We start from the raw sequence: 17217 nt of genomic DNA on the forward strand, positions 1-17217 counted from the left end.
CTCCTAATGTCACTTGCTGATGCATTTCCTCAAACCACAGAACAGTAGTTCACCTGACTCCCAATTCATGCTTGGGTTGTTTGCTTAAGTATCTTTCCTGGTAAATATGTAGCTATCCTTCTGATCCTGCCTGCTGTTTTAATAATATTTTTACAGAGATGAGTTATTTGAGATGACCATGATAAGCAGTTGTCTAGCTGCACTCCTCGTAGTTTGGTTTCTGCCACTTCTTCAATTTGTACTCCTCCCATACCTAATTGTATCTCACGCTGTGTTGGCCTTTTCCTGGTGGAAAAGACCAAGATAACCTTGGTTTTCTTGGTGTTCAACAAAACAAGATTGTTCCTGCAAACCCACTCCTGACATTTTCCAAATCTACTTGTAGAGCTTGCTGTACCTGTTGAACTGATTGTCTTGCTGTATAAATGGTAGGAGCATCTGCAAATACAGTAGCTTGAGTTTCAGATAAGCTATAAGGAAGGTTTTTGGTATATATTAGGTAAAGAAGTGGCCCAAGGCAACTGCCCTGCGGTATTCCACAGTTTAAAGCATGAAGGGAAGAAAATGAACCATTGTTATAGGTGGACTGTTTCCTGTCAGTTCGATATGACTGTTCCAAATTCAATGCTACCTCCTTAAAACCATAATGAATTACTTTTGTCAAAATTATTTCATGACCCACTAAATAAAAAGCAGCACTAAAATATAAAAATAGTACACCCACAAACCTGTCATTATCCACAGCATTGAGCCACTGGTCAGTCATGTCAATGTTACCCCACTCTTCCACCAAGGCACCTGCAAGTTCCCAGACGTGCTCAATAGGATTGAGATCCAGGCTCCTCACTGGCCATGGCGGAACGCTGGCATTCCTGTCTTGCAGGAAATCACTCACAGAACGAGCAGTGTGACTGGTGGCGTTGTCATGCTGGAGGGTCATGTCAGGAGGAGCCTGCAGGAAGGGTACCACATGAGGGAGGAGGATGTCTTCCCTGTAATGCACAGCGTTGAGATTGCCTGGAATAACAACAAGCTCAGTCCCATGATGCTGTGATTGACACACCACACCAGACCATGACAGACCCTCCACCCCCAAATCGATCACACTCCAGAGTGCAGGCCTCGTTGTAGCACTCCTTCAACGATAAACGCAAATCCGACCATCACCCCTGGTGAGACAAAACCGCGACTCGTCAGTGAAGGGCACTTTTTGCCAGTCCTGTCTGGTCCATCGACGGTGGGTTTGTACCCATAGGCGATGTTGTTGCCGATGATGTAAGGCAGGTCCTCACCAGACAACAGGCCTACAAGCCATCAGTCCAGTCTCTCTCAGCCTATTGCGGACAGTTTGAGCACTGATGGAGGAATTGTGAATTCCTGGTGTAACTCGGGCAGCTGTTGTTGCCATCCTGTACCTGTCCCGCAGGTGTGATGTTCGGATGTACTGATCCTGTGCAGGTGTTGCTACACGTGGTCTGCCACTGCGAGGTATGGACATTGCAATTTATTGCCCTGGCCACATCTGCAGTCCTCATGCCTCCTTGCAGCATGCCTAAGGCACGTTCACGCAGATGAGCAGGGACCCTGGGCATCTTTCTTTTGGAGTTTTTCAGAGTCAATAGAAAGGCCTCTTTAGTGTCCTAAGTTTTCATAACTGTGACCTTAATTGCCTACTGTCTGTAAGATGTTAGTGTCTTAACGACCATTCCACAGGTGCATGTTCATTAATTGCTTATGATTCATTGAACAAGCAGGGGAAACAGAGTTTAAACCCTTTACAATGAAGATCTGTGAAGTTATTTGGATTTTTACGAATTATTTTTGAAACACTGCTGAAAAAGGGACGTTTATTTTTTTGCAGAGTTTAGATATATGTAGAGAAACCGATGCCAGATGGATTCTCTTCTTCCCATATACAGTAAGCACTGAGGACTATTCCCCTCTATCCCAGCCTCCATTAAGCACTGAGGACTATTCCCCTCTATCCCAGCCTCCATTAAGCACTGAGGACTATTCCCCTCTATCCCAGCCTCCATTAAGCACTGAGGACTATTCCCCTCTATCCCAGCCTCCATTAAGCACTGAGGACTATTCCCCTCTATCCCAGCCTCCATTAAGCACTGAGGACTATTCCCCTCTATCCCAGCCTCCATTAAGCACTGAGGACTATTCCCCTCTATCCCAGCCTCCATTAAGCACTGAGGACTATTCCCCCTCTATCCCAGCCTCCATTAAGCACTGAGGACTATTCCCCCTCTATCCCAGCCTACATTAAGCACTGAGGACTATTCCCCTCTATCCCAGCCTCCATTAAGCACTGAGGACTAATCCCCTCTATCCCAGCCTACATTAAGCACTGAGGACTATTCCCCTCTGTCCCAGCCTCCATTAAGCACTGAGGACTAATCCCCTCTATCCCAGCCTTCATTAAGCACTGAGGACTATTCCCCTCTATCCCAGCCTCCATTAAGCACTGAGGACTATTCCCCTCTATCCCAGCCTCCAGTAAGCACTGAGGACTATTCCCCTCTATCCCAGCCTTCATTAAGCACTGAGGACTAATCCCCTCTATCCCAGCCTACATTAAGCACTGAGGACTATTCCCCTCTATCCCAGCCTTCATTAAGCACTGAGGACTATTCCCCTCTATCCCAGCCTTCATTAAGCACTGAGGACTATTCCCCTCTATCCCAGCATCCATTAAGCACTGAGGACTATTCCCCTCTATCCCAGCCTTCATTAAGCACTGAGGACTATTCCCCTCTATCCCAGCCTACATTAAGCACTGAGGACTATTCCCCTCTATCCCAGCCTTCATTAAGCACTGAGGACTATTCCCCTCTATCCCAGCCTTCATTAAGCACTGAGGACTATTCCCCTCTATCCCAGCCTTCATTAAGCACTGAGGACTATTTCCCACCAAGTGGACCAGCTGGCTAACACACACACACACAGGTGTTTTATGAGACAGTGTGTGATAGAGTATCAGATGTGTGCGTAGGAGTGTTAAGGTCTACAAGGGTCTGTGGCTGCACAAGGCTGATACTGTAAATATGTAGAATAGAAACTCTTTAATCACAGGGACTGTTTCAGAGTGGAAGACCTTGTCCCTATTTGTCATGCTCATATGTCGTTTCTCTCGCTCATATCTCTCCCGCTCTCAAATCCCTCTCTCTCTCCCTTATATATCTCTCCCTTATATATCTCTCCCTTATATATCTCTCCCTCATCTCTGTTTCTTTCTCCTCCACATGCCTCTCTTTCTCTCTCTATAATTTGTTGGCATGCCGAATCTACCGCTGTACATTATACTACACACACACACACACACACACACACACACACACACACACACACACACACACACACACACACACACACACACACACACACACACACACACACACACACACACACACACACACACACACACACACACACACACAGTATATAAATGTTCTAGCCAAACACAGGTGAGAGAAGGACTGCCCTTGAGCAGACAAACCATCCAACACGCTCTGCATACAGTATTTCTTGTTTCACCCCTGGTTCCCACGAGACCAGGCTTCTCTTTTCCCAGTGTCTCCCTGTGTCAATCACTGTTGACAGCCTCTGTTTAAAAAACACCATGTCAGAGAAGCTAGAGACAGGGTTAGGGTTACTGTAGGACAGGGTTAGGGTTAGGGCTACTGTAGGACAGGGTTAGGGCTACTGTAGGACAGGGTTAGGGCTACTGTAGGACAGGGTTAGGGCTACTGTAGGACAGGGTTAGGGCTACTGTAGGACAGGGTTAGGGCTACTGTAGGACAGGGTTAGGGCTACTGTAGGACAGGGTTAGGGCTACTGTAGGACAGGGTTAGGGCTACTGTAGGACAGGGTTAGGGCTACTGTAGGACAGGGTTAGGGCTACTGTAGGACAGGGTTAGGGCTACTGTAGGACAGGGTTAGGGCTACTGTAGGACAGGGTTAGGGTTAGGGCTACTGTAGGACAGTGTTAGGGCTACTGTAGGACAGGGTTAGGGTTAGGGCTACTGTAGGACAGGGTTAGGGTTAGGGCTACTGTAGGACAGGGTTAGGGTTAGGGCTACTGTAGGACAGGGTTAGGGCTACTGCAGGACAGGGTTAGGGCTACTGTAGGACGGGGTTAGGGCTACTGTAGGACAGGGTTAGGGTTACTGTAGGACAGGGTTAGGGCTACTGTAGGACCAGGTTAGGGCTACTGTAGGACAGGGTTAGGGTTAGGGCTACTGTAGGACAGGGTTAGGGTTAGGGCTACTGTAGGACAGGGTTAGGGCTACTGTAGGACAGGGTTAGGGTTAGTGCTACTGTAGGACAGGGTTAGGGCTAATGTAGGACAGGGTTAGGGCTACTGTAGGACAGGGTTAGGTTTACTGTAGGACAGGGTTAGGGCTACTGTAGGACAGGGTTAGGGTTACTGTAGGACAGGGTTAGGGCTACTGTAGGACAGGGTTAGGGCTACTGTAGGACAGGGTTAGGGCTACTGTAGGACAGGGTTAGGGTTAGGGCTACTGTAGGACAGGGTTAGGGCTACTGTAGGACAGGGTTAGGGCTACTGTAGGACAGGGTTAGGGTTAGGGCTACTGTAGGACAGGGTTAGGGCTACTGTAGGACAGGGTTAGGGCTACTGTAGGACAGGGTTAGGGCTACTGTAGGACAGGGTTAGGGTTAGGGCTACTGTAGGACAGGGTTAGGGCTACTGTAGGACAGGGTTAGGGTTAGGGCTACTGTAGGACAGGGTTAGGGCTACTGTAGGACAGGGTTAGGGCTACTGTAGGACAGGGTTAGGGCTACTGTAGGACAGGGTTAGGGCTACTGTAGGTTAGTGCTACTGTAGGACAGGGTTAGGGCTACTGTAGGACAGGGTTAGGTCTACTGTAGGACAGGGTTAGGGCTACTGTAGGACAGGGTTAGGGTTAGGGCTACTGTAGGACAGGGTTAGGGCTACTGTAGGACAGGGTTAGGGTTACTGTAGGACAGGGTTAGGGATACTGTAGGACAGGGTTAGGGCTACTGTAGGACAGGGTTAGGGCTACTGTAGGACAGGGTTAGGGTTAGGGCTACTGTAGGACAGGGTTAGGGCTACTGTAGGACAGGGTTAGGGTTAGGGCTACTGTAGGACAGGGTTAGGGCTACTGTAGGACAGGGTTAGGGCTACTGTAGGACAGGGTTAGGGTTAGGGCTACTGTAGGACAGGGTTAGGGCTACTGTAGGACAGGGTTAGGGCTACTGTAGGACAGGGTTAGGGCTACTGTAGGACAGGGTTAGGGCTACTGTAGGACAGGGTTAGGGCTACTCCTAGGGCTACCTCAATTACCTTGTAACCCTGCACTCAACTCAGTACTGGCCCCCCGTGTATACAGCCAAGTTATTATCACTCATCTTGGACTTATTCCTGGTGTTGTTATTTTTCTCTCTGCATTGTTGGGAAGGGCCTGCAAGCATTTCATAGTTAGCGTACGTACACCTGTTGTTTATGAAGCATTTCACAGTTAGCGTACGTACACCTGTTGTTTATGAAGCATGTGACAAATAAAATGTTGATTAATACACACATTTTTGTTCATACCGAGATGATAGCCTTCCCCAATGGAAGACCTCACCATGTGGAGACAGATACAGCCTTCCCCTATGGAACACCTCACCATGTGGAGACAGATACAGCCTTCCCCTATGGAACACCTCACCATGTGGAGACAGATACAGCCTTCCCCTATGGAACACCTCACCATGTGGAGACAGATACAGCCTTCCCCTATGGAACACCTCACCATGTGGAGACAGATACAGCCTTCCCCTATGGAACACCTCACCATGTGGAGACAGATACAGCCTTCCCCTATGGAACACCTCACCATGTGGAGACAGATACAGCCTTCCCCTATGGAACAACTCACCATGTGGAGACAGATCCAGCCCTCCCCTATGGAACACCTCACCATGTGGAGACAGATACAGCCTTCCCCTATAGAACACCTCACCATGTGGAGACAGATACAGCCTTCCCCTATGGAACACCTCACCAGGTGGAGACAGATACAGCCTTCCCCTATGGAACACCTCACCATGTGGTGGAGACAGATACAGCCTTCCCCTATGGAACACCTCACCATGTGGAGACAGATACAGCCTTCCCCTATGGAACACCTCACCATGTGGAGACAGATACAGCCTTCCCCTATGGAACACCTCACCAGGTGGAGACAGATACAGCCTTCCCCTATAGAACACCTCACCATGTGGAGACAGATACAGCCTTCCCCAATGGAACACCTCACCAGTCTGATCTAGTCAAGTTACACCTCCTCCCACCAGTCTGATCTAGTCAAGTTACATCTCCTCTCCTCCCACCAGTCTGATCTAGTCAAGTTACACCTCCTCTCCTCCCACCAGTCTGATCTTGTCAAGTTACACCTCCTCTCTCCAGTCTGATCTAGTAAAGTTACACCTCCTCTCTCTAGTCTGATCTAGTCAAGTTACACCTACTCCCACCAGTCTGGTCTAGTCAAGTTACACCTCCTCTCCTACCACCAGTCTGATCTTGTCAAGTTACACCTCCTCTCCTCCCACCAGTCTGATCTTGTCAAGTTACACCTCCTCTCCTCCCACCAGTCTGGTCTAGTCAAGTTACACCTCCTCTCCTCCCACCAGTCTGATCTTGTCAAGTTACACCTCCTCTCCTCCCACCAGTCTGATCTAGTCAAGTTACACCTCCTCTCCTCCCACCAGTCTGATCTAGTCAAGTTATACCTCCTCTCCTCCCACCAGTCTGATCTAGCCAAGTTACACTTACTCCCACCAGTCTGATCTAGTCAAGTTACACCTCCTCTCCTCCCACCAGTCTGATCTAGTCAAGTTACATCTCCTCTCCTCCCACTAGTCTGATCTTGTCAAGTTACACCTCCTCTCTCCAGTCTGATCTAGTAAAGTTACACCTCCTCTCTCCAGTCTGATCTAGTCAAGTTACACCTCCTCTCTCTAGTCTGATCTAGTCAAGTTACACCTCCTCTCCTACCACCAGTCTGATCTTGTCAAGTTACACCTCCTCTCCTACCACCAGTCTGATCTTGTCAAGTTACACCTCCTCTCCTCCCACCAGTCTGATCTTGTCAAGTTACCCCTCCTCTCCTCCCACCAGTCTGGTCTAGTCAAGTTACACCTCCTCTCCTCCCACCAGTCTGATCTTGTCAAGTTACACCTCCTCTCCTCCCACCAGTCTGATCTAGTCAAGTTACACCTCCTCTCCTCCCACCAGTCTGATCTAGTCAAGTTATACCTCCTCTCCTCCCACCAGTCTGATCTAGCCAAGTTACACTTACTCCCACCAGTCTGATCTAGTCAAGTTACACCTCCTCTCCTCCCACCAGTCTGATCTTGTCAAGTTACACCTCCTCTCCTCCCACCAGTCTGATCTTGTCAAGTTACACCTCCTCTCCTCCCACCAGTCTGGTCTAGTCAAGTTACACCTCCTCTCCTCCCACCAGTCTGATCTTGTCAAGTTACACCCCTCTCCTCCCACCAGTCTGGTCTAGTCAAGTTACACCTCCTCTCCTCCCACCAGTCTGATCTTGTCAAGTTACACATCCTCTCCTCCCACCAGTCTGGTCTAGTCAAGTTACACCTCCTCTCCTCCCACCAGTCTGATCTAGTCAAGTTACACCTACGCCCACCAGTCTGATCTAGTCAAGTTATAGCTCCTCTCCTCCCACCAGTCTGATCTAGCCAAGTTACACTTACTCCCACCAGTCTGATCTAGTCAAGTTACACCTCCTCTCTCTAGTCTGATCTAGTCAAGTTACACCTACTCCCACCAGTCTGGTCTAGTCAAGTTACACCTCCTCTCCTACCACCAGTCTGATATTGTCAAGTTACACCTCGTCTCCTCCCACCAGTCTGATCTTGTCAAGTTACACCTCCTCTCCTCCCACCAGTCTGGTCTAGTCAAGTTACACCTCCTCTCCTCCCACCAGTCTGGTCTAGTCAAGTTACACCTCCTCTCCTCCCACCAGTCTGATCTTGTCAAGTTACACATCCTCTCCTCCCACCAGTATGATCTAGTCAAGTTACACCTCCTCTCCTCCCACCAGTCTGATCTTGTCAAGTTACACATCCTCTCCTCCCACCAGTCTGATCTAGTCAAGTTACACCTCCTCTCTCCAGTCTGATCTAGTCAAGTTACACCTCCTCTCTCTAGTCTGATCTAGTCAAGTTACACCCCCTCTCCTCTTTCTCCTACCACTCCCCCTCTCTGTTCGCTCAGCAACATTGTGAGGAATAGAACACAGGTAGTGTTAGGACATGAACAGCAGCACTATGTATGTCTGGTTTGTTTGTTTCCATGGCCACAGTGCAGTTTGAAACTGATATAAACAACCTGTCAATCAAAATACTGAACTGGACACTCCAGCAGAAGTCATTCGTCCGAACCCTCTGAGTGCTGTGACCAATCACAGGACGTTTCTACAGTCAGGAAATAAAATGTTCAAATGTTAAAGTATGGGGATAGGATGGAATCGAGGTTAGGAGGAGGAGCCTGTAATTCCACCCAATTAACGGACAACATACTGGACATGATCTCAGAGTTACAGAACCAAAGGGATCCAAAAAATGACCTCCCCTAAACCCATGGAGGAGAGGAGAGGGAGGGAGTCAAGAAGCAATAGGCCTCCACCTCCAAGCCTTGTTGGGTCAGAGTGAGGGGGAGGCAGCAGCCAGGTGGAAGGAGGGAGGGTAGTGTTAGGATGTGAGAGGACTCGGCATGTCAGGGTGAGTGGCCAGGTGAGTGGCAGGGGGAGGTGGAGGGGTAGATGGATGGGCAGTGGGGTAGGTTTAAGAACAGTTAGAGGTGTCTTACTTTGGGTGTGGGGCAGGAGGCAGTGGAGAGGCGCGAGGTGGCCTGGGCGCGTGGCGACTCGGAGGGCGTGGTGCTCAGAGAAGTTGTGTCTCTGGGAAGAACCTGCACACCCCTAGAGATTATGCTGTCTGGGATCTATGAAGAGAGAAGATATATCTAGTTATATTTACTACCACACACACACACACACACACACACACACACACACACACACACACACACACACACACACACACACACACACACACACACACACACAAAAGAGAGCGGGTAAGCAATATCTACAACACACACAAGTAGTTATCTTATCCTCACACAGTAAATGAGAGGAAAGCGGAGTGTACAAACAGCACTGTAATCTCTACTATAACACACACAGATAAAAGACACCTCGAAAGCACACACAGATTGGTCAGTCAGTCTGGCCAGTCAGTCATTTGTTTTCTGATTGGCCAGGTAGACTTTTGTAATAACTGTAACAATATAAATACATTCTAAACATCATTAAACACTAGTTCCAGATGCATGTTAAACTCTGTGTGTGTGTGTGTGTGTGTGTGTGTGTGTGTGTGTGTGTGTGTGTGTGTGTGTGTGTGTGTGTGTGTGTGTGTGTGTGTGTGTGTGTGTGTGTGTGTGTGTGTGTGTGTGTGTGTGTGTGTGTGTGTGTGTGTGTGTGTGTGTGTATGGCTGCAGTGCGAGTGTGAGCCTGAGTGTGAGCCTGTGAGGAGACAGACAGGCCAGGCAGGCCCACAGTTTCCCCCCAGGGCTGCTGCTGTGGATGTGTGGATCTGCGACTGTGATCCGCACGGCTCATTTGAGCGGTGCTAGTGGGCCCATAGGCTTTACTGGCAGCCCAGCACTGAACCCCACTCCACTAATTAGCAACACAAGCTAACTCAGCTAGCGCTAATAACACTGTCCGGGCTACACCTAGCGATACACCACCCGTCATGACCTATACAAGATGGCCTGAATCTCAAAAGTCCTTATTCATTCCTCACCTCCTAAGATTCCTCTCCTCGGGGAGAGGACGGGATCGAGCACTTTTACATGGTACACATGGTGTACCTGGTGTTACATGGTGTTCAAGTTTGCAGGGAGGAATTATGGGATGGGTGGGGTGCAGAGTACAGTGGTATGTGGTGTAGGAGCGACGTGTGACACGAGGGTGGGTGGGCAGATTTGAGGGGTCTTACCGTTACCGGCTGGTCTCCAGAGCAGGAGCAGGTGTAATGAGGTGGGGCAGGGGGGAGGTTAGATACCAGACCAGGTAGATAGTGGCTACCTTTAGCCATGACAACAGCATGGTTATGGTGCTGGGGCTTCCCCTTCTGGTGATGGATGGTCAACACAGGATGAAACATGAATACACACATAATAGGCACGCACACACGCATATACACACACGCATATACACACAGGCATATACACACAGGCATATACACCCAGGCATATACACCCAGGCATATACACCCAGGCATATACAACCAGGCATATACACACCAGGCATATACACCAGGCATATACACACAGGCATATACACCCAGGCATATACACACAGGCATATACACCCAGGCATATACACACACGCATATACACACAGGCATATACACACACGCATATACACCCACGCATATACACACACGCATATACACACAGGCATATACACCCAGGCATATACACACACGCATATACACACACGCATATACACACACGCATATACACCCAGGCATATACACACACGCATATACACACAGGCATATACACACAGGCATATACACACAGGCATATACACACACGCATATACACACACGGCATATACACACACGCATATACTCACAGGCATATACTCACAGGCATATACACACACGCATATACACCCAGGCATATACACCCAGGCATATACACCCAGGCATATACACCCAGGCATATACACCCAGGCATATACACCCAGGCATATACACCCAGGCATATACACCCAGGCATATACACACAGGCATATACTCACACGCACACACACACACACACACACACACACACACACACACACACACACACACACACACACACACACACACACACACACACACACACACACACACACACACACACACACACACACACACACACACACACACACACACACACACACGACAGGTAAACACACACACTGACGTACTGCTGTATCAAAATGAAGGCTCAGCACACGTGCAGTAATGCAGTGAACAGGGAGATTGGTTTCTAATGCAGCAAACACAATACATGCATTCTGAGACCTTGCTCCATTCTTCCTCTCTTATCCCTCACTCTCCATTTTCCTCTCCACCCATTCATCTTCCTCTTTTCCTCTTCATCTATCCCTCTATTTCTGCTAGATTTCCCTTCTTTTCTCTGGGTCAAATGATCATAATTCATTTTATAAAGAACTTCTGGGCTGAAATATCCATGTTGAAGTTAACTTGAGGATTCTAACATGAGAAACAGCAACAGACCATTGTGTGTTTACCTTGGCAGCGATGGCGGCGGCGGTGATGTGTGAGTTGTGTCCGTGGGAGTGGGAGTGGGAGTGGGTGTGGTGGTGGTGGTGGGCGTGGTGGTCCTCGGTGGACACCAAGCATCTGTCCTTCATCTTCTCATCATCCTCATCATCATCATCATCATCCTCACACTGCACACCCTTATAATAATAATAATAGACTTTATTAAGAAAACACCACAACTCACAATGCTGTATGTCATAACATATGGATAAAATAACCACTGTAAAAGCAGCTACAGCTATTAATTAAGATAAACGTTTTTACTTCATGTATGGTCCTCTCATTAGCATGTATGGACCTCCTCTCATTAGCATGTAGGGTCCTACCTCCTCTCATTAGCATGTAGGGACCTACCTCCTCTCAATATCTTGTAAGGACCTCCTCTCAATATCTTGTAGGGACCTCCTCTCATTATCTTGTAGGGACCTCCTCTCATTATCTTGTAAGGACCTCCTCTCATTATCTTGTAGGGACCTCCTCTCATTATCTTGTAAGGACCTCCTCTCATTATCTTGTAAGGACCTCCTCTCATTATCTTGTAAGGACCTCCTCTCATTATCTTGTAAGGACCTCCTCTCATTATCTTGTAAGGACCTCCTCTCATTATCTTGTAAGGACCTCCTCTCATTATCTTGTAGGGACCTCCTCTCATTATCTTGTAGGGACCTCCTCTCATTATCTTGTAGGGACCTCCTCTCATTATCTTGTAAGGACCTCCTCTCAATATCTTGTAGGGACCTCCTCTCATTATCTTGTAGGGACCTCCTCTCATTATCTTGTAAGGACCTCCTCTCATTATCTTGTAGGGACCTCCTCTCATTATCTTGTAGGGACCTCCTCTCATTATCTTGTAAGGACCTCCTCTCATTATATTGTACCTCCTCTCATTATCTTGTAGGACCTCCTCTCATTATATTTGTAAGGACCTCCTCTCATTATCTTGACCTCCTCTCATTATCTTGTAAGGACCTCCTCTCATTATCTTGTAGGGACCTCCTCTCATTATCTTGTAGGGACCTCCTCTCATTATCTTGTAGGGACCTCCTCTCATTATCTTGTAGGGACCTCCTCTCATTATCTTGTGGGGTTCTCTTCTCATTATCTTGTAGGGACCTCCTCTCATTATCTTGTAGGGACCTCCTCTCATTATCTTGTAGGGACCTCCTCTCATTATCTTGTAGGGACCTGCTCTCATTACCATGTAGGGCCCTAAATTATCATGCAGGGTCCTGTCATTATCATGTAGGGACATCCTCTCATTACCATGTAGAGCCCTAAATTATCATGCAGGGTCCTGTCATTATCTTGTAGGGACCTCCTCTCATTATCGTGTATGGGTGTCCTCTCATTATCATGAATGAGAGCATTATCATGTAGAAACATCTCATTATCCTGTAGGGTCCTCTCATTATCATGTAGGAACATCTCATTATCCTGTAGGGTCCTCTCATTATCATGTAGGAACATCTCATTATCCTGTAGGGTCCTCTCATTATCATGTAGGAACATCTCATTATCCTGTAGGGTCCTCTCATTATCATGTAGGAACATCTCATTATCCTGTAGGGTCCTCTCATTATCATGTAGGAACATCTCATTATCCTGTAAGGTCCTCTCATCATCATGTAAGGCCCTCTCATTATCATATAGGGTCCTCTCATTATGTAGGAATATCTCATTATCATGTAGGGTCCTCTCATTATCATGTAGGAATATATCATTATCCTGTAGGGTCCTCATCATCATGTAAGGCCCTCTCATTATCATGCAGTGTGTGATGTGTATATCACCCGATTTTTCTTCAAAAAATAAATACAAACGCAATGGAGGAGAGCCAAAGAGTGTCACCTTGTCCTCTGTCTGGGTGCAGGCAATGCTGTTGAGGGTGAGGGGTGGGGAGAGGGGCGGTGGGGGTGAGGGCAGGTCCTCCAGAGCCTCATGGATGTCCTTCACCTTCACAACCGCATCCCTCAGCAGGTCAATGGCGTGGGGCAGAGCTGGAAGGATGAACTGGAAACACTCCTGTAGGAAGAGAGTTAGGGGTCAGAGGTCAATGAGAGTACACACACACACACACACCAGATTTTACCTGTGAGCCCTTCTTGCTGCCAGGTAGGTTGATGATGAGGGTTTTGCCTCTGATTCCACAGACAGGCCTGGAGAGCATGCCCAGAGGTGTGACCTGAAGGGAGCCCATCAGCATAGCCAGGGCCATCCCTGGAGCCTCGCGCTCTATCACCTCTTTGGTGGCCTGCAGCATCGGGAAGTAGGAAGGGACAGAGTGAAAGGGAACACTGGTTACAGTACTGAACAAATATTACATTCACCTTCAGCAGGGTCAGGGTCAGGGATGGGCAACAAGGTCTAAGGCCAGGGCTGAGATTACAGCCTAACTGGCAACAAGGTCTAAGGCCAGGGCTGAGATTACAGCCTAACTGGCTAAAACGTCTACTAAGGCCTGGGCTGAGATTACAGTGTGAGTGATGTTGTTGCATGTGTGTTTGTCTGACTCTCCTACCATGGCCTGCTGTAATTATACAGTGGATTGCGAAAGTATTCACTCCCCTTGGCATTTTTCCTATTTTGTTGCCTTACAAACTGGATTTGAAATAGATTTTTGGGGGGTTTGTATCATTTGATTTACACAACATGCCTACCACTTTGAAGATGCAAAACATGTTGTATTGTGAAACAAACAAGAAATACAACTAAAAAACTTAAAAATTGAGCATGCATAACTATTCACCCCCCCAAGGTCAAAACGTTTTGCCGCAATTAGAGCTTCTTGGCGTATGTCTCTTGGGGTATGTCTCTATAATATTGGCACATCTAGCCACTGGGATTTTTGCCCATTCTTCAAGGCAAAACTGCTCCTGTAAGTTTGCTGTACACCAGGGGAACACATCCATCTTTAAGTCATACCACAGATTCTCAATTGGATTGAGGTCTGGGCTTTGACTAGGCCATTCCAAGACATTTAAATGATTGCCCTTAAACCACTCGAGTGTTGCTTTAGTAGTATACTTAGGGTCAACGTCCTGCTGGAAGGTGAACCTCCATCCCAGTCTCAAATATCTGGATGACTGAAACAGGTTTCCTTCAATAATTTCCCTGTATTTAGCGCCATCCATCATTCCTTCAATAAAGTTTCCCAGTCCCTGCCGATGAAAAACATACCCACAGCATGATGGTGCCACCACCATGCTTCACTGTGGGGATGATGTTCTCGGGGTGATGAGAGGTGTTGGGTTTGTGCCAGACATAGCGTTTTCCTTGATGGACAAAAAGCTCAATTTTAGTCTCATCTGACCAGAGTACCTTCTTCCATATGTTTGGGGAGTCTCCCACATGCCTTTTGGCGAATACCAAACATGTTTGCTTATTTTTTTCTGGCCACTCTTCCATAAAGCCCAGCTCTGTGGAGTGTACGGCTTACAGTGGTCCCACGGACAGATACTCCAATCTCCGCTGTGGAGCTTTGCAGCTCCTTCAGGGTTATCTTTGGTCTCTTTGTTGCCTCTCTGATTAATGCCCTCCTTGCCTGGTCTGTGGGTGGTCCACTCTTGGCAGGTTTGTTGTGGTGCCATGTTCTTTGCATTTTTGGTCCTTCTGTAGCTCAGTTGGTAGAGCATGGCGCTTGTAACGCCAGGGTAGTGGGTTCGATTCCCGGGACCACCCATACGTAGAATGTATGCACACATGACTGTAAGTCGCTTTGGATAAAAGCGTCTGCTAAATGGCATATATTATTATTATTATTATATTATTATATATTATTATATTATTATTATATTATATTATTATATATTATTATTATTATTAATAATGGATTTAACTGTGCTCGGTGGGATGTTCAAAGTTTCTGATATTTTTTTTATCACCCAACCCTGATCGGTACTTCTCCACAACTTTGTCACTGACCTGTTTGGAGAGCTCTTTGGTCTTCATGGTACCACTTGCTTAGTGGTGTTGCAGAACAGGTGCATATACACTGAGATCATGTGACAGATTATGTGACACTTAGACTGCACACAGATGTACAGTTTAACTAATCATGTGACTTCTGAAGGTAATTGTTTGCACCAGATCTTATTTAGGGGCTTCATAGCAAATGGGGTGAAAACACACACACACACACACACACACACACACACACACACACACACACACACACACACACACACACACACACACACACACACACACACACACACACACACACACACACACACACACACACACACACACACACACACACACACACACACCACTTCTATGTTTTTTCTTTTTTAGAAACATGTCATTTTTTAAATTTTACTTCACCAATTTGGACGATTTTGTTTATGTCCGTTACATGAAATCCAAATAAAAATCCATTTAAATTACAGATTGTAATGAAACAAAATAGGAAAACCGCCAAGGGGAATGAATTCATTTTGCAAGGCACTGTATATGTGAGTGAGTGAGATGTTAGTAAAATTCCTGAACTAAATGTTTCCATTATTATAGATTGCAGCCGGGAGCAACAAGAAGAAGTGATGCGATGTGTGTGGACCCAAGAAGAACAGGAAGACACAGAACACATACATCAAGTACAAGAAATACATTTGCACCACACACAGTAGAACTCTGTCCCTCTTGGTGTGTAGATTGGTCTTCATTTGTGTTCGATGGGGCTCATTTATCATTTCCATAAAATACTGTATGTAAAATTTGTCCTTCCAATTTGTTCTGTTCAAAGCAATAAACATCAATAGAGATGAAAACCTTGTTTCATTTATATTTGTTCAAGATAAACATGATTTATTCCACCCATGTCAAAACAACAAATAGCTGCTTTATCGATAAATGTGATCTAGCAGGTAAATGGCAAATATTAACCATGTATGCTGTCTATAATGCTTGTAATTGGTATCAACATCTAAGTATTACGTAATAAGTATTTATGTGTAAATTGTTATGGCTGTATTGTTTTAAAACCCCAATTATGTTGTGGGTCCATCAGATCTGCATTGGGTGAATAACAAAAACATGAACATCACACAAAGTTTAAGAGAAGTGACGTTGTGTGCCCTTGAGATGAATGACAATTCAAACATGCACATTATTTAAAAAGAAGAAAAAGATAAGGACATATCAAAGAGAGGGGGAAGAATGAGAGAGGGAGGGGGAGAGAGAGGGAGGGGGAGAGAGAGTGAAGAATGAGAGAGGGAGGGGGAGAGAGAGAAGAGGAAGAGAGAGAGGGGGGAGAGTGAGAGAGAGACAGAGTGACAGAGACAGAGAGACACAGAGACAGAGAGACACAGAGACAGAGACACAGAGACACAGAGACAGAGAGACAGAGAGACAGAGAGACACAGAGACAGAGAGACACAGAGACAGAGAGACACAGAGACAGAGACAGAGACAGAGAGAGAGACAGAGAGAGAGACAGAGAGAGAGACAGAGAGAGAGACAGAGAGACAGAGACAGAGAGAGAGACAGAGAGAGAGACAGAGACAGAGACAGAGAGACACAGAGACAGAGACAGACAGAGAGAGAGACAGAGAGAGAGACAGAGAGAGAGACAGAGAGAGAGACAGAGAGACAGAGACAGAGAGACAGAGACAGAGAGACACAGAGACACAGAGACAGAGAGAGAGAGAGAGAGAGGGGGGGGGGGGGGTCAATGTCCACAGCCAGCAGTAATCTCCAGGGAGTCACAAGCGCTTTCTCCGCATCACATGCACACACTCACACACAAGCAAATGAACATGCACTCATACACATACACAGAGTCAAACATAAAATAAAACACTCTCTCAA

The 17217-nt window shown here is 47.0% G+C and overlaps 1 protein-coding gene across 12 annotated transcripts in view; it reads right to left on the bottom strand.

Annotated features, from left to right (window-relative positions):
- gphna (gephyrin a) overlaps positions 1 to 17217 on the bottom strand; it is a 149919-nt gene that overhangs the window by 85228 nt on the left and 47474 nt on the right. For 8 of the 12 annotated variants that reach the window (XM_046367290.1, XM_046367296.1, XM_046367291.1 and 5 more), the window contains exons 5-9: positions 13502 to 13663; positions 13261 to 13434; positions 11379 to 11549; positions 10069 to 10203; positions 8873 to 9007 (exon numbers count right to left, since the gene is read on the bottom strand). In XM_046367290.1, the coding sequence (XP_046223246.1) occupies positions 8873 to 9007; positions 10069 to 10203; positions 11379 to 11549; positions 13261 to 13434; positions 13502 to 13663 (777 nt within the window). The remainder of the gene's footprint in view (positions 1 to 8872; positions 9008 to 10068; positions 10204 to 11378; positions 11550 to 13260; positions 13435 to 13501; positions 13664 to 17217) is intronic. The other 4 variants (XM_046367300.1, XM_046367301.1, XM_046367298.1 and 1 more) reach the window with 1 other exon arrangement.

The sequence above is a fragment of the Oncorhynchus gorbuscha genome, linkage group LG10, assembly GCF_021184085.1.
Source record: "Oncorhynchus gorbuscha isolate QuinsamMale2020 ecotype Even-year linkage group LG10, OgorEven_v1.0, whole genome shotgun sequence".
Lineage (NCBI taxonomy): Eukaryota > Metazoa > Chordata > Actinopteri > Salmoniformes > Salmonidae > Oncorhynchus > Oncorhynchus gorbuscha.